The 17,746-nt window shown below is 46.8% G+C and overlaps 1 protein-coding gene across 6 annotated transcripts in view; it reads right to left on the bottom strand.

Moving 5' to 3' along the window:
- SRGAP2 (SLIT-ROBO Rho GTPase activating protein 2) overlaps positions 1-17,746 on the bottom strand; it is a 232,906-nt gene that overhangs the window by 29,528 nt on the left and 185,632 nt on the right. For all 6 annotated transcript variants that reach the window (XM_008699550.2, XM_008699552.2, XM_008699551.2 and 3 more), the window contains exons 11-14: positions 16,905-16,989; positions 13,732-13,759; positions 11,971-11,995; positions 5,422-5,482 (exon numbers count right to left, since the gene is read on the bottom strand). In XM_008699550.2, the coding sequence (XP_008697772.2) occupies positions 5,422-5,482; positions 11,971-11,995; positions 13,732-13,759; positions 16,905-16,989 (199 nt within the window). The remainder of the gene's footprint in view (positions 1-5,421; positions 5,483-11,970; positions 11,996-13,731; positions 13,760-16,904; positions 16,990-17,746) is intronic.

Here is a 17,746-nt window from a genome sequence, read left to right as displayed (position 1 = left end):
CTAAGAAAGCACTGAGTCAGAGACTTAAGGGGAAAGAGGTCTACACCTGCCTCCATTTCGGATTCCAAGGGAGACTAGGAAGCAGGTTCCTTCCCCTGCCCTTGCCTTTCTGTTCCCATCTGCAAAGTGACAAAGTGACCCCTGGCACTTGGTCACCCAGGGCCAGGAATGGGAAACGGGGGCATGGTAGGCCTGCCATTAGATAGGCTCAGGGGAGTTTCATAAGGTCTGAGATACAATGATTGCTTTGGCTGTTCGAATACTGTTTGGCTCTTCCAGAGCACAATGTTTTGAATCCTTAGGAAAGAGAGAGGACAGGAAAAGGCAAGTGATCACAGTCCACAGCCAGATACCATGCCAGCCACTGGTCCTTGACTGCGGCTTGCCTCCCAAGACAAACGAGTGTGGATTTTGCGGCATGACATTGGGTGTGAAAACTTTGTCCTCTGGGGTTTCATTAGAGTACAAACAATCATAAAAAATAATGCATGTGCAGTGATTGCTGCCAAGAAATGCTTTCATAGAAATAAATCCACTGGTTCTCACAACAGCCACCAAGGGAGGGGTCACCAGCACGCCCATTTCCCAGATGAAGGAAGTGATGAGTGATGACCAGCCTTAGTTTATAGAGGTGACAAGAACCAGAGCCAGGAGGCCAGCCCAGGCCTTCTGGTTGCAATCATGTGCTCACTGCTCAACACCAGGCTTGTGGGGCCTACCAGAGGCCAAGTGCAGACAGGACAGGAACCCGCTTGCTAGTCTGAACACGGATGTGGCTCACAGCCCCACATGTGGAGCTGCAGAGGTGGTGAAGAGATCCAGTGTTGGCCCCGGGGGTCAGACTGAACTAGCATCTGTAATCACATCACGCTTGTCAGACTTTCTCAGGATCCATGTGTCTCTGTCTTGGGCACCTTGTCCAAGTTCCTCTGTAATGGCGTGATTCATCAAAAACTTTGACATATCAGGGAAATCTCAAACAAATTTCTTTATAAGAAAACAAAACAGAGCTGCCCACTGTTTTCGGGCTATCCTCTCGGTGACGGGGGTGACCAGATTCTCTTGGCTAGACCATTGAAGGTAAATCACGCAGGCCAGGACTACAATCTTGAATCCAACTGAAGCAATATTAAGAAGCAAGCGGGGGAAATTTAATTACCTGGCTTGTAATAGGACTTAAGTTGTCTGCTCCTCTAAGGGAATCTCCAGAATATTCCTCAGAGAATGGCAGGCAATGTTAAAACCCCATTAGTCCCAATGTAATGATACGATATTAGTTACCAATGGGATGTAACAGCGAAATAATGTCATTTAAACACAGAATGCAAACAGCAAGGGTTCTGACAGAAACAGTGACGTACCCTGTGACTTGTCAAAAATGCAGTATAGCCTAAGGAAATGTCATCTCAGGGACCAGGCTACTCAGTGTCCTAGGTGAAGCCAACAGTTTGCTGAGAGAGGATCATTTCAGTACTTTTTAGTAGATTAGACCATTAACGAAAAGCCACCCTGGCCCATGGGCCCAGGATGTGAAGAGATCAGAGGAGAGCTAACTGGAAGTCAGGCAGCAAGCTTGAGACACACCGAGACCCTCTCGGTCTGGGTTCCCATTTCCCTTCGGGAACCTACGCTTTAGAAGGATCATGATGTGTTCTGGCTCAGCGGACAGAATCTTTAGAGTGTCTAATCTAATGACTCTGAGAGTAGGAGCACTGATAAACAGCTGGGTTCCAGAAGAGAGGGGGGAAAGCAGTGGGCTTTTTATTAGAATGCATGTGGAAGGCCCCCCATGACTAACCTGACATGTCGTGATCTTTTTCATCTGCTCGTAGTGCACACTACCATAAAAGTATAAAACCACTCGGACGTGGGTGAGTTGCTTGGAAGTGGCACAAAACCTTCCATTCTGCACTGGATCCGGCTGTTGCCAAGGGGCGCTCTCCTACAGAATTCTTGGAGTGGTTGCTGCAATACGGCCTCTCGGTACTTGGCTCCCTTCTGCCTAAGATAGGTGGGGTCTTCCCCTCCTGATTCAGTCTGTCACTCCCCGCATGTCTCTCCTTTAAGTCTTCCTGGATCACCCAGACCCACCATTTACAGTTGAGCCTCACGTTCTCATCTCTACAATGGGAACGATAACATCGACCTCCCAGGGAACACGAAGAGAGTAAGGATGAACACAATCCAGCCATTGGTGGACACAGACCCTTTTGGAATTGAGTTACGGAACCTGTCTCCACTAGAATGCACACGCACAAAAATTTTTAACCCTGACTTACACGGAGTTCAGAAATCCCTTGAGACCCTATTCGGGAGAAAAAGTTCAATTTAGCTGAACAAATGTTTTTTGAACAACTATGTACGAGTTTCTTTCTTTTTTTTCTTTAAATCAGCAATATGTTTATCTTATTTTTCAGTCCTGGAATACACATAAAATGGCTTCAGAATTGATAGCCCATAGCCTTGTGATAAAAATTTGTTTACGACTCTGTTTGTCTTACGGTATAGTATCAAAATACTGTCTTCAAAAGCTACTTTGGTTACTTGCTTCCTCAGCTCCTCAGTGTGGTTACGGTATTCCTTTGTTCTGCAGTTAGGTTTACTTGTTACTGTTTGTATACCACTTGGGGTTTTACCCACATCCTTGTTTTATTTATCTGTTTATTTATCTTTCCAACATGGGAAGCACGACTGTAGTTCTAAACGTCACAATTACACAAACAGCAATGTTCAGAGAAATGTCACTGCCCTCCCATCCCACCCACCCCCCTCCTTTCTACTCCATCTCGCACTCGTCTCCTATGGATGAACAATCAAGCATTTGTTTCCAAACGCATCCTTCCTGTATTTCTTCTTGCAGAAGTGAGAAGACATATGTGCATTCTTATACCTTCTTTCTACATAAAAGGGAGCATGCTGTAGATATTCTTTCCCACTTTGCGTTTTTTGCTGGGTAACATATTCTGGAAATCTCTCCGTGTTGTTTCATGGAGATCATGCTCATTGTTTTTTGGTAACTGGCTAGCATTCAGATATACCACAGTCGATCCAGGCACTCTCCTGTGTGAGGGTATTTACGTTGTTCCTAATATTTCTTAGAAATGATGTTGCAACCAATGACCTGGTGCCCATGTATCTTTATATTGTCGGAGCTGCACCTTCAGGGTAAACCGCTATGAGAACGGCTGGATCAGAAGATAAATGCATACGTAGTTCTGTTAGATGTCGCCAAATTCCCCTCCGAAGGGCTTGTACAGTTTGCAAGACCACCAGCAACATGTGAGCACACCTGTTTCCCCAGAGCCACACTACAGAAATGTCCCCGCATGTACCTTGCATGTGTAGGGCCAGAGATGGGGACCTTCGAGCCACAGTATCTGGAAGCATCTCCTCCTCGGCTACCCCACTGCTCTGTTCTGGGCCTGGCCACGGTCGGGTAGTGTCTTCCCTGGGCCGCTGCAGCCACCTCCTTCCTCCCATGGCCTTGTCTCCATCCAGCAGCTCTTTTTAAAGAGCTCTCTCTGTTCAGAATTCTCCAGTAGGTTCCCACCTCCCGCGGAATAAAATCTAAATATCTCCCTTAGGTGAGGAAGCCCTAAGAGTCTAGCCTCTGGCTTCATCTGCTGCCCCTCTCCTCTCCCTGTCTCAGCTCTGGCCACCCAGGCCCCCTGAGTGCCTATGCCAAGGATCTCTGCATTCGATGTTCCTTCACTCTCTGAAACACAATTCCCACATACCACGTGGTTCACTTCCTTTCTTTTAGGACCCTGCTCCGATGTCACCCTCCGAGGTGACCTTAGGCCCTTTCCCTGAACAACCACCTAGAACAGTGTCCACTCTCCATTCTCTGGCTCTTCGCCTGGCTTTTCTTCAGGACACTCACCATCACCATGTTGGTGATGTATGTTACCGTGTCGATTTATTAACTGACCAGCTGGTCCTCTACTTATCTGCCCGTCGACAGAATGTAAGCTTCACAAAGGCAGGAACTTTTTCCTGGCACACAATGAGCTATCCATCTCTCTCTATAAATTTGTTGGATGACCGACTAGAATGCATGGCTGGAAGAGTAGGAGTGCAGCCGCTCGTCTTCCTATTGTCCTTTAAATTGTCCCTTAAAATAACTTTTCCTCCCCGGAACTCAGTTTGGACTTCTCTTTGCCAGTTACTTGATCATTAATCATTACTCTCTTGTGAAATTTCTTACACTGCTATTCTGAATGGCTATTGCTTATCTCTTTTTATTTAGCTTTCCGATTGCTTATTTATTTTCTCCCAACTGCATCATAAAATCGAATAAAGACAGGAACAGTCTACAATACCTGTTTTTGTTTTGCTATTGCACAAGGCACGATGCCCAGCATTGATCAGGGGCTTGATAAATATTTGTTGACTGTTGATAGATAATGCTGTTACTTCAAGTGAATAGGGACAAGATGAAAAAATTGTAGCTGATGAGAATGAGATAAGTTGTAAGCATGCTAAAATAATTACTATTCCTAAAATGAACCCAAGCGATGTTGCGGCCTACTGGGAGAAAGGGAGAGAAAATGTCAACCTCTCCATTGAGTCCAGCAATCACCTCTATACCTCTTTAGTCGCAAGAAGGTCATTCTGTCCCTTTTCCTATAACTAGATAAGACAGCAACTCAAAACAATTTCGGATGTCCAGTTCCTAGAAATCGTCACAGTGCTCGTCAGAGAGCTGTGCTTTCTAAACATCTTAACGCTTAGAAGCTTGATTCTCCGGCAATTCGCCTCCGTCCCTAGATTCTGTCCAAGCAGCACAGGAGCTGGTGAGGAGTGGTGTTGATGCGGTCCAGCTTCACCCAGGCAGCAGACAGCGTGATCCGACTCGGGCTGAGGAGGAGTCAGCCCCCGAACACTCTCAAATGTTAGCCACAACCTGAAGACCAACTACTGCTCACTGAGCTCCAGCTGACGTCGTATCCAGTGAGACCAAAGCAGAACAAAAACCGAATGTTATCAGGAATCAGTGCAACATCACAAAAGGAGTTGTTTTCAAAACAGTCTAGTGCAGAAAGCCAGCGTGACATCAGGCTTCAGGCTGTGTGGCAGGAGGCTCTGACACGCGCAAAGACGGTGAGTAATGGCGACACCACCATCACCTCATACCAGCTGTACTTACATCACGGCTGTAATTTAAAACACGCTCTCGGGCTAGGAAAGGGAGTGTGGTAAGTGGCTGAGGCATTTGGGCTCAAAACATATGATGCCTTTCTCTCAATGTCTAGGTGTGGCCATTCTGAGGTCGCAAACATTACGTGAACAAATAAGACTTGTATTTTGGTTCTGAGAATATCAGGATGAAAAGTCAATCTCTATTCTTACTCTACAAAGAATTCCTGGAAGTTTTTCCCCACTTTGCACAAATATGGGCACGGCTGGAATCCTGCTTACCGTGTCTGCTGATAAACCGGATACAGCTCTCTACCACCAGAGGAATTGCCTGGCTGGAATCCTGAAAAGCCAAAGAGAAACATAACATCAGAATCTTTTTTTTTTTTTTTTTTTAATAATGATTTTTTATTATATTATGTTAGTCACCATACAGTACATCCCCGGTTCATCAGAATCTTTAAAGAGGCATAGCCCAGAGTCAGAAAAAACGGGCCAGACCGTGCGGGACTTGTCTTGGCTGGATCAGTGGCTGGTCCTCAAAGAAGCATCTGTGGCCTGTCCTCCAAGCTCCGGAGCACATACACACCGGCCTACTTGGAATGCCACATGGATGCCTTAAATTCAGCAGGCCCACCTTTTATCCCAAATCAGCTTCCTACCCTCGGCCACCCAAATATTAATCAATCAATCAATCAATCAATCAATCAATATGTTCTGTCAGGTCTGCCTCCTAACCACCTCTCAAATCCATTACTTTTCTCCATCTATACGGCTAGCAACCCGGCCCATACATCAATATCTCAATTCCCACCCTTGTCATCCTCCAAACCACGTTATCCTTCCTTCATACAGTGGCTGGGTGATCTTTGAAAGTGCGCACAGCCCATCATTCACTTTCTAGGCTGACCTCTTTCAAAGCCTTTTCATGTTAATGTCTTTACACAGCCTTGCGTGTGCAGGGGCCTGCCTTTGCCTCCAGCTTCATCTCCTTCTGCTCTTCCTCCAGTCTCTCTGTTTCAGCCACATTGGCTTTCTTCCCATTCCTTAGATCAGTTCTTTGTCCATGGCTTTGCCTGAGCTGCTACTGCTTCCAGAAAGCTCTCCTCATCCTGGAAACTTACCCCTTAGGGTCTCTGTGCAAGTATCACTTTCTTAGGAATGCTCTTCCAGACTCCCCAGATGAGATCAGGGCCCCTGACTAGAGGATCTCGGCACCTTGTGCTTGGCTCTCATAACCCTGCTTGTGACTTAATTGTGTGGGGATGAATATCTTGTTTGCATTTGCCACCACTCTAGCTCATGCTCCGCAAGGACGATCCTGTCAATTCTTGGCTCTCCACGGCTGGCCATGATACTCTCACAAGGCAGGTGCTCAATTAATATCCGCTAAGGATGGCAGAATGAACCAAGGGGAGCATCAGAAAGGGGGCTTACCTGGCATAAAAGGTAAGAAAGAAAAAACCCAATTCTTAGAAATAGTGGAAACTAATTGGTACTAAACTAAGAAGCAGGCCTCCCAGATATCAGTGTTTGCTCTGCCATTTTGCTATACATCCCTGCCATTTATTTAACTTCTTTGGGCCTCAATTTGATGTTTGCAAACTGGGAAGGGGATGGGTGAGGAGAGTACCATTTCCTATTGGCACATGAACATTAGTGCTTACCACTTAAGAGGAATTTACAGAGGTGGTGGCCCATGTAATGGGTGCTTTGGATGGATGGGGCCAGGTAACAGCCCTATGGGGTGTGTATTGTTATTCTCATTGACAAATGAGGACATGAAGGCTTAGCAAGGTGAAACAGCTGCTTACAGTGATACAGGCAGTAAGTGGCAGGGCCAGGATCAAACCCAGGCAGTCTCCTTCTGAGACTGCACATCTCACTGTTGCCCAGCCTATATCCCAGGAGCTCAGCAAACACTGCCAGGTATGCATACCCTGCCTGCATCCCAGGAGCTCAGCAAACATTACCCAGTATGCATACCAAGCATTACTAAAAACCAGTAGGGCTTTATAATGCAGCTAAACACAAAATAATTCAGCTATGGAGAAGAAAGGCATCAAACAAAGGGCCCTAAACCTAGCTAGAAAGGACAGGGATGCCTAGCTGGGTCAGTTGGTGGAGAGTGCAACTCTTGATCTTGGGGTTATGGATTCGAGCCCCACATTGGGTGTAGAGATTATTTAAAAAAATGAAATCTTTATTTATTTTATTTTTTATTTTATTATTTTTTTAAAGGAGGGGGGAGACACACACACAGACATGGAGAGGGAGAGAAAATCTTAAACAGGCTTCACAACCAGCTGAAGTCAAGAGTAGGACACTTAACTGACTGAGCCACCCACATGCCCCCCAAAATAAAATCTTAAAAAAAATAAATAAAATAAGAAGTTCAGGACAGAGACTGGTTCTCAAGTGGCATGGGTCCTATGGCTTCTGCCCTTTCACAGGTTTGCCTACATCCTCAAATTTTCGGCTGTGGCCCTGGGGTTTGGCCACGATTAGGGAAGCAGCTGGATCTCATGAAGTCAGGCTGCAAGAAGTGTGGCGTGGCCTCTTGTTCCCAAGCTTACTGGGAACGCAGGATGCTGCCAAAGGAAGTAGTCAGTGTGCCAAGGTAGAGATGGAATCAGGAAGGTCCCAGGGACCCAAACGCTCGTTGTCATGACCCCCAAACCCATCTGCTTCTTCCAGCTTTCCAGCTATAGCAGCCAGTGTCTGCCCTCTTGTTGCCATCCCTGACTTCTGCCAGTCAGCCCAGGGCGATCTTAGAGGAAGAATCTCGGTCAGCCCTTCCATAGTCTAAAGAAGAAACTAGGTTCCACCATTAAAAAATAAATAAATAAAAAATTAATAAACAAATCTCCATTTTTTGGGAATCTTTTTATGTTTACACAGTTATTGTAATTTTCTTTTTTAAAAAAAGATTTTATTTATTTATTTGAGATAGAAAGAACAGAGGGAGAGGGACAAGCAGATTTCCCACTGAGCAGGGAGCCTGACATGGGGCTCGATCCCAGGACCCTGAGATCATGACCTGAGCCCAAGGCAGATGCTTAACCAACTGTACCACCCCGGCGCCCCATTATTACGGTTTCACAATAGTATTTTCCTAGTCTCCACTGCTCCAGTGGAGTCCAAGAGAGTCTAGTGGCAGCAAAAACTGGACAATGTCATGAAGGCCTCAGACCCTCCTACCACCCACCCCTCTCCTTGTAATATTTCTGAACTCCAACTGAATTCATTGCCCCAGGATGTGCCTGTGTGCTCCTATGGGGCCCCAATGACCCTCACTTCACTACTGATTTTGCATACAGTTGACCGAGCAATGTCCATGTGTATTCTTACTCAGTGTCTGTCTCTCCCTTTTCTCCTCTCTCCTTCCCTTCTCCAATGTTAGAATCTCTACCAGTTTCATTTTCAGTTCGCAATATTTTTGGTGGTATAATCCTAGGGTTGGAAGGAGCCTTTAAGGACAACTGGGCCAAATCTCCACTTGATTAGATTAAGGGATCTTGAAACCAAAGGCAGAGGGAGAAAGGTAGCAAGCATAACTTGGAAAAGAGAGTAAAGCAAGAGTCCTGTGATTTGCAGGAGAAAACAATCAGGAAGGTGGCCAGATGGTGCTAAACAAGCTGTCGTTTGGCACAATTTCTCATGAGTAAGAGAGTTAGGATTTTTGCCGGGTACTGATCTCTGTTACATTCGTTAGATTTCCGTTTTTACCAAGGGAGAAAATACAAGTCTACACGACTGATTAGATGTGGGTGATGGGAAAGAAAGAGGCGTCAAAGATAATAACTCTGGGCTTCGGGACTGCGAAGAACAGAGGCCCCCCATTAGGAGAAATAGAGAAGTTAGGGGATGTGCTAACGAAGTTGGACTGGGGGGCCAGGGGGAGAGGTGAGGAGACTGATGCTCAGGGGAGGAGGTGCTATCTCAACTCTCAACCTGATGTCCAGCCAATCAGTTCGAAATTTGATCCAAAGACCCAAAACAACGGACACTTGGGGAAGGAGAGAAAGGTTCATCTAAGGGAATGAAGTAAGAAGGAAAGACTATGAAGAAAAGTCAAAAGGGCACCAAACTTTGGGAGCACACCTACCTTTAGAGGAATGGAGAAAGACGGGCAAACAAAGAAGAGGCAGAAGTGATGGGAAAGAGAAAATGCTGGGCTTGAGGGCAGCAGGGAAAGCTTGGAACAGCAGCTGAGGCAGAAAAGGCTGGGGTGGTTTGAACCTAGGCTTTGCTAGGGTCAAAAATTACTAGAACCCCTTAGGGACCCTCAAAACAAAAGCTACCAGATTCTTTGTCTTGTTTGGCTGACTTGCCATAAAAAACCAAAGAATAATTTATTTTCTTATATAAGACTACTCATCTTCCAAATGACTGCTTTGTGTAGAAAAACTCTTTACTGATCCACAATTAATTCTGAGCTGCTGGAGAGAAACTGAGGCAGCAGAATGAAAACAAGGTCTTTATTTGATTGGGGTTTTGGGTGCATCCTGGAGCTCTTATGCAAATCTAGCACCAGGCACATATGCTCTGCCTGCAACCGCTTAGACGCGGCAGGATGCACACCAGATGGGCGCTGCTCCCCTCTGACAGCGAGCCCAGCCGGGGCCGCCTACTGCCCGCCAAACCACCGTCTCCAGCACGCCTGCGCCCACAGTGGAGGCTGTGAGGCCCTTGCACCTTATACCTCTGCTCCATCTAGAGGCAGGAGGCCCAGTTTCAGCCCAGGAACTGAAAGGAACAAATGTTAAGTTCAACCCTATTCTTAGTGTTGAAGGGAAAAAAGCTTGCTCTCTCAGATATCCACCTGTTAATTTTATTATTTTTTTATTTTTTGAAGATTTATTTATTTTAGAGAAAGAGAGAGCATGTGAGAGTGTGTGTGTGTGTGTGTGTGTGAGTGCGCGTACAAATGGGGGGAAGGGGAGAGGGAGAGAGAATCTTTAAGCAGACTCCCTGCTGAGCATGGGTCTGATGAGGGGCTCGATTCCACGACCCTGAGATCATGACCTGAGCTGAAACTAAGAGTCGGACACTCAACTGACTGAGCCACCCAGCTCCCCTCCCCACTGACCTATTAATTTTATTTTATTTTATTTTTTTTTTAAAGATTTTATTTTTATTTATTCAACAGAGATAGAGACAGCCAGTGAGAGATGGAACACAAGCAGGGGGAGTGGGAGAGGAAGAAGCAGGCTCATAGCAGAGGAGCCTGATGTGGGGCTCGATCCCAGAACGCCGGGATCACGCCCTGAGCCGAAGGCAGACGCTTAACAGCTGTGCCACCCAGGCGCCCCTAATTTTAAACGCAACAGATTATCCCTGGGAGGCACTCCATTCTTCTCCAGGTTTGTTTTTTTTTTTTTAAAGATTTTATTTATTTATTTATTTGAGAGTGAGTGCGAGCAAGGAAGGAGGAGAAGAGGAAAAGGGAGAGAATCTCAATCAGACTCCATGCTGAGCAAGGACCCCAACGCAGGGCTCGATCTCATGACCCTGAGATCATGACCGGAGCCGAAACCAAGAGTCAGATGCTTAGCCAACTGAGCCACCCAGGCACCCCCATTCTTCTCTAGTTTTAAATGAAATTATGGGAGAAGGGGCAGAAGAAAGAAATAGAGGAACCAGAGGAAGAAAAGATGCAATGAAATTTTTATAAGTTAAAAAATGTATAATTATATCTTATTATACTTAATTATATTTAATTGTAAATTTAAAAATGTGTAATTATATCACTATATGAGATCCGAAGCAGAGAAGGGGGAAAAAGTAGTGACAGCAAAGCGAGGGCAAGTGAGAGCTATGTCATCCGGGTGTCCCAGCTGGACTGCCCTGCTAGCCAGAGCAGTCACATGGGCTGAAGACCCTGCTGGGGCTGCTGACACAACAGAAACCATGTGCCCTCTACATTCGATTATTTCCCTGTGGCTACAGCCACTGTGAATTACCCAAAACGATTTTTTAAAGCCTGGATCAGTTTTCCCCTGAGTAAACACAAGACGTTTTAGAGCTCTCTCCACCTCCGCCCTGCTAACTGCCTGCCTCACAGCTGGTATGAGCTTAGGGGACACAGAATCGTTTCAGTATTTGCGATAAAGTATAATTAGGAAGTCAAACTGGCTACTGCAAAAAATACTTCAATTAAGTTTTTATGCACCACAAGCGCTGTTTCGATGATCCATTGACGTGCGTTACCCAGCCCCTGCCTTCTAGGATCCTGCCCTCAGGTGGGTAACGAGAGCTGGCTGCGCAGCGCCAGATTTTACTACAACACTGAAGATCCCGTACAGAAGCAGACTCGAACATCGATTTGCCAATCATGCTCGGGCCAGATTTAGCTTCGCATTTTTAGCATGTCTAAGAAATGCATCTAGGATGACCACAACACCAGGAAACAAACAAACAAACAACAAAAATTTGCAAACCTACAGCAGACCGGTCTAGGTTTCCGGTCTAGGTGACTAGCTGCTGTGAGCTACTCACATTGGAACTTATGTATAAAATGTGAGGCCCCTTTCACGGTTTCCTAGAGAAGCGACACCATGGGCAGGTCTGGCACAATTTGCTACGGTCAAACCAGATCTCCAGCAAGGAGGCAGGTGCACGACTAGAAAGGGAGGAATAAGTCAGCAAGACTGCAGCCGAGCCAGCCAAATCATGAAGTTGCTGCGATATTAAACAACCTCTGAGCGCATCTTTCAAACACAGGCAGGAAGTCAGGACAGTGTCTGTCCTGCCCACAGCAGGGTTCCATCAATGTCTCTGGGATGTGACCATCACACCCGACCAGCCTGGCTCTTGCTGGGCCCTTACCTGCTTCCTCACGGTTGAGCTCCGCCTGCGGTTGACCCCGCCAAATCAGAGAGGACCGGACCGGCACCAGGGAGAAAAAAAGAGAAAATGGAATTAAGAACAATCTGTGTGTTCATTAATGAAGCAAGCTGCATTATTCAGCACAGTCCCAGAACCAGCTAAGAGACTTGCTAAGTTACTTTCCGAATAAAGCCCAACAAAGCTCTTTCAGAGCATGAAGTCTCTGTACTTGCTATCTGCCACCCTTCAAAACTAGAGTCGGAAGGAACTGGTTCAAGTGTAGTAAAATGTATCCGTGTTAGACAGTAAGCTTTTCTCTGCAGGAGACATGAGTAAACCAGTAAACACCAAAGGCAGCTACAGTTTTCTTTCTCTTGGAAATCCTTAGGGAGCAGTTTTCCTAGAGTTTAGAGAACAGAGTAGCCAGACTGGAAGGAACCTTGGCGATCCTTCAGGTGAATGCCTTTCAAGCTGCATGTAGCCTCAGACGCGTCTTCTCCAAGGGAATCGGATTCAGACACAATCCCCCAAGCAAGGAGAGAGAACAGCGCTGCCCTGCCTTTGGCCTGGCCGCTGGGCTCCCTCTGCCCCTCCAGGCCACTCCCGAGGAACCTCTTTGGAATCCTAGAGCTCCTTGGATCTAGTGCAATGCTCTTTCTTGTCTTATAGATGAGAAAACTGAAGATCGGAGGAGGGAAAAGAGCAGCCCACGGTCACATAGCATCAGGGAATTCAACTCAGCTTTTTTTCACTCCCATAAAGCCTTCCACAGATACGGGACTTCAGGTGAACTTACATTAAGGCTCTATCACCAAGAAGATATGTATTCCATGGAATTCCATTATCCTGGTTCCCTCCAGTCAACAAGACTGGTATATTAATGCGATCTTTACTGTAATCCACAATGACAAAACGATGAAAGCCAAATGAAGCTATTTCTAAATAATGAGCCTATAATTGTAAATGGCCTCATGATTATTGTGTGTGTGTTGGCAGATATAAGTGGTTGATATAATGGGCTAACCCAGGGTCCCTAAGGAGTCCAGCCCATTAAAGCTCTTTCCCCAGTTAAATCAGCACATTTTTAGGCATCTGAGAACTGCTGGCTGGATGAATGCCTTGCTCTCCGCCAGCTCACGAGTTTTCTCATAGCAGCTACATGACTGGGAGGGAAAGTATTTGGCTGGGGTCGGGGAGGGAGGGGTGGGGAAAGATTGGGAGGGCTGCATACTTGTACACCAGGCAAGGATTTCTACCAATGCTGTTCGGCAAGCCAGAGCAATGTAGTATTTCATTAGCAACAGGCACTAATGAGGGGCTGTCATCTTTTCCACGCAGAAAATCTCAGATCAAATGCTATCTTCTGATCTTCCTTCTCTGGGTCAGAGACTTCCCCAAAACCACATGCTGAAGTCTAGCAGCTAAGGGAAGGTTACCAGGATCCTCCAGAGTCCAACACTTCTTTTCCTTGCAAACGCAATGGCTTGGGGGAGTCTCTGAAGCTACTTCAGCAAATGATAACTCCCTTCGTCCCATTCTGCTCAGCTCTCTCCCCAAGTCACAGCAGACCCCATTTCCATCTGAGGCCAGATGGGTTTGGCAAGGCAAAGGGAAGGAAGCAACCCCCACCCTCGTCCCCTCCTTTGCAAAGTCACCCAATGCCTTCACACTTCAACTCCTCGGCTCTTTCCCAGCCTGGGATCACTCTACCCCATGGGGCTCTCTTCATCCCTTCCCAGTGCTGTCCCAGGACACACCTACCTGGCCAGACTGCAATCTGTCCGCTGACCTGTTGGAAACACAAAGGCAAAAAGCTCATGTGGAAGCCAAAGGAGTGAGAGAAGACTTATTCCCAGGAGTTACCTGAAATGCCCTCCCCGTGTCCCCAGAAAGCCACTAGCATCACAATGTGACTGGCCCTCCAGGCAAAAAAGAAGGGGGAATGAAGCATGAGAGACTATGGACTCTGGGAAACAAACTGAGGGCTTCAGAGAGGAGGGGGTGGGGGAATGGGCTAGGCTGGTGATGGATATTAAGGAGGGCACGTATTGCATGGTGCACTGGGTGTTATACGCAAGTAATGAATCATGGAACTTTACATCAAAAACTAGGGATGTACTGTATGGTGACTAACGTAATATAATAAAAAATATAACAAAAAAAAAAAAAAGAAAGAAAGAAGAGAAATGCCCAGAGCCTCTTCCAGGGCAAGTGCTGTTCCTAATGCTTGTTCCCAGGGCTGTGTATGTGTCCCTAAAGCTTAGGTGTGCCGACCCTGCTTATCAAAGGGAAAACAGGGGCAGCTAGAGGGGAACAGTAGCAAGGGGGATCATGCTTTAGAGAACAAATTACTAGAAGCCTTCCTAGAGGTGAAATCCAGCTTCTCTTCTGTGTATGTGGGTGTGTGTGTGTGGTGAGGGAGGGAGGGAGGGAGGGACGAGCTCGTTTGCTCCAGAGTAATGAAAACATACACACACACATGCACACACACACACACACACAGATATACACACACGGTGAGGGCGGCAAGGGAAGAAGGAAGGAAGAATTGTTTGCAGGGAGGAGGGAGAAGATAAAGACGTTCTAGATTTAGATTCATATGAAATTCTCTTAGATTGGGCTGGGGTGACAAGGGACAAATGAGATTTAATTGCTATCAAACTGTGGTTCTCAATCCAATAGCAGGCCCTAATATTAAGTTCAATGGGTCACAGCCAGCTTTAAAAAATGAAAATCTTAAGTATTCTTATGTTTTTGAATAATACATCCACATGTGTACCCGGGCTATTATGTGATCTATTCGTTCTCTTTGGATCTGAGGTTAACCAAGCGTGGTCTGTATAAAATAAACCAGGGACAAGGCGAGCACGTACCGAGCTGGGGACGAGATCATCCCCCGCAGGCCTCGTCCATGCTCCTGGAAAACCACTCCAAGGACCAGGGGAGGGCAGGGCTTTTTCTTGCCTTTAAAGGTTGCTAATTGTTGATTACACTTCAGCTCATCCTGAGCAACACCCTCCCCTCCCCTAACAGCCTCTCATTACGAAAGGCTCAGCTTTCATCTGCAAAAATATTATTCTGAGCCATTATTTTCAACATCTGTCCCATTTCCATTCTAGAATATTCATACATATCAATTATCCCTCTGCGGCAAGAATAAGGGGCTCTTGCATTACAGTGACAAACGCATTCAGAAGGCAGGGACATGACGACTTGCACATGGAAGATCTGCAGCTATTTCTTATTGTTAGAACTTATCTTCAGATGAAGGCAATTTGCAGCGCTAACGAATGGTCACGACCTTTGCCCCTCCACGGGAGCAAATCTGGTGCACGTTTGCTTGTGTGCAAACCCATTCACATTCACACACACACACACACACACACACACACACACACTCCCAAGGCCCTGCTCCCCATCTCACTTATGGGCTACGCTTAGATTATTTTAGAAAAAAAAAAAAAAAAAAAAAAAAAAAAAAAAAAAAAAAAAAAAAAAAAAAAAGGTTATATATTTTTTAAAAAATTTTGGGTTTTTTTTTTTTTTTTTTTTTTTTTTTTTTAAGATTTTATTTATCTATTTGACAGAGAAAAAAAAAAAAAAAAAAAAAAAAAAAAAAAAAAAAGCATGGTTATAACTTGCTTCAAATAGTTCTGGGCTTTCTTTCCTCTGATTCCCTATGAAGCAATCTGATAACCCAAGAGTAAAGATTTTCTATAAGCAAAGCTGGGCTCTCAATGCCCAAACCTGTTCAGCCTGAGTCCCTTGGGTGGCGGGGAGGAAAGAGAACAGAAGTTACCTAACAGGCATTCTTCACATAAAAGAAAATGCCTTTATAATCACAAGATCAAAGATATCAGAGATAAAAAGAATTCAGCATCTGGGGGAACCGTTCAGCGCAGGAGGAGGATGGGACGGGATGAGCGCATGGGAAGCCCTGGGAGGAAAAGTGTGGCTCTCATTCCTGACGCCAATGAGCCAATGAGTACCTGATGCTTTTCTACACTCTGCAGTTTGTCTGAAGAGTGCTCAAGAATTTGTTTTAAAATGTGAGCCTTCTCCACAGGTCTGCCTTTCACCGATGTTACCATATACTGCCTGTAGCCTCCTGGCCCCAACTTGGCGTGAAGAGGTGAGCAGGGCGGGGGAGGGGCCGGGCATTCAGAGGCATCCCCAAACTGGGAATCCCATTAATCAGAGGATGCTGAGAGCTAGGCAGGACCCGGGCAGGGTGCCCAAAACCCCAGGGAAGCTTCTCTTTCAACCTTCGCCTTCTGTTTGACAGCTGAGGAGAGAAAGTCCAGAGTGCCAGTCCAGTTCTCTGCTTTGCTACTTGCCAGGGTCTGGTTAAAATCATCCTTGATTCATGGACGAGACAGGCCATTCAGTACCATGGCCTCAGCGTGGCCACGGCAGAGAGGGCTGCCCTGAGCGTCAGGACCCCCCCAAAGCAGAAGGACAGCGATGCTCTAACCTGACGCTATGGGAAGCAGCAGACTGTGGGTCAGTCCCGCCTTCGAGAAGCCTCTCCTCTCCTCAGAGCCGCTGCTATCTCAGCCCACTGGCCCGGCCTGCTGGCTGCCACCGCAGTCCCACTACAGAGGAGCTGAGAGTTTTAACACAGTGTCTGGAGGGTAAGGGACTCATCGGCTCTTTACCCCAGTGGTGGCAAAGAAGGGGGACAGGGTGGAGAGCAGGCATGCTCCATTTAAACAAAGAGATGATGCCCATTAGTGCTCCACTAAGCATTGGCCTCCTCCCATTACTCAAGCAGTCATTTGGGGCGGTGCACTTCACATCAAAAAGGCCAGGAAAAAAAATGCATTCACACAACAAGATCAGGCCCATGGGGCTCAGGACGGAGGCTCAGCCACGTAGCTCGGGGCTTGGCCTTCCCCTCGCGGCCAAGGCTCCACCAGAATTCCCACACTCACTTTCTCCCAGGGTTTTCTGGAGAAGGTCGTGCTTGGCTTGTAGCTTGGTGATGAGGTTCCTGCCTTCCAGGTACTCCTTCATTTTCTGGAAGGGAGGAAGAGAAAGAACAATCAGACTCCTGAAGAAGCAGCAGAAGAAGAAAAAGAAAATCACAGATGCTCAGCTGTACAATTCACTTCTTATAAGAGGGCATTTGGTTTCTGACCCAATTGCTACTAGGTGCCGGCCCTGAGCATCAGGACAGCTGCTGATTTCCAGGGGGGATGAGCAGCCTGAGCTGTGTTCTCCTGGGAGCTAGCTCCACATTGGCGAATGTACGAGACCTACTCTCAGAGCCCCTCATCCAACTCTCAGTTTCCCTGAAGAAGAATGGGGGGCGGGGGTGGAGCGGACGGACTCACTGAGCCCAGAGTCCCTTGGTGTGAGGACACACTCTTGCCGCTGACACCCAGCCGCACCCTGGCCCCTCCCAGGGTACATCCCAGCACTTCAGGAGCGATGCCAATGGCAGACGCAGCCCCTGCCTCAGCTGCCACCAAGCACGCACAGCATCCTGGGCTGAGCCGGCTCTTCATCCGCTCCCTCCTCTCTTCTGTACTCAGTCTTCGCAGAGAGTTTGGGGTTTCTGAGCTTTCAAGGAGAGCGGCTGCCGCCCCCCACCTGCACGTATACACAATGGCAGGTCTCGGCACAAGACAAGGTTATGGAAATGCGCTCCCATCTGTTCTACCAGGCAAAATGCGATCACTGTGCTGCATTTTCCGACCCGACCGCTCCCAACCCTTGTCTGCCCAGGGAGTGACTCGATTTCCCCAGACAATTAATCAAATCTTCAAAACCA

Source organism: Ursus maritimus, unplaced genomic scaffold, assembly GCF_017311325.1.
Source record: "Ursus maritimus isolate PB19 unplaced genomic scaffold, ASM1731132v1 scaffold_2, whole genome shotgun sequence".
Classification (NCBI taxonomy): Eukaryota; Metazoa; Chordata; class Mammalia; order Carnivora; family Ursidae; genus Ursus; species Ursus maritimus.
The sequence above is the reverse complement of the archived record's forward strand: the minus strand, read 5'-3'. Positions and strand labels throughout refer to the sequence as shown.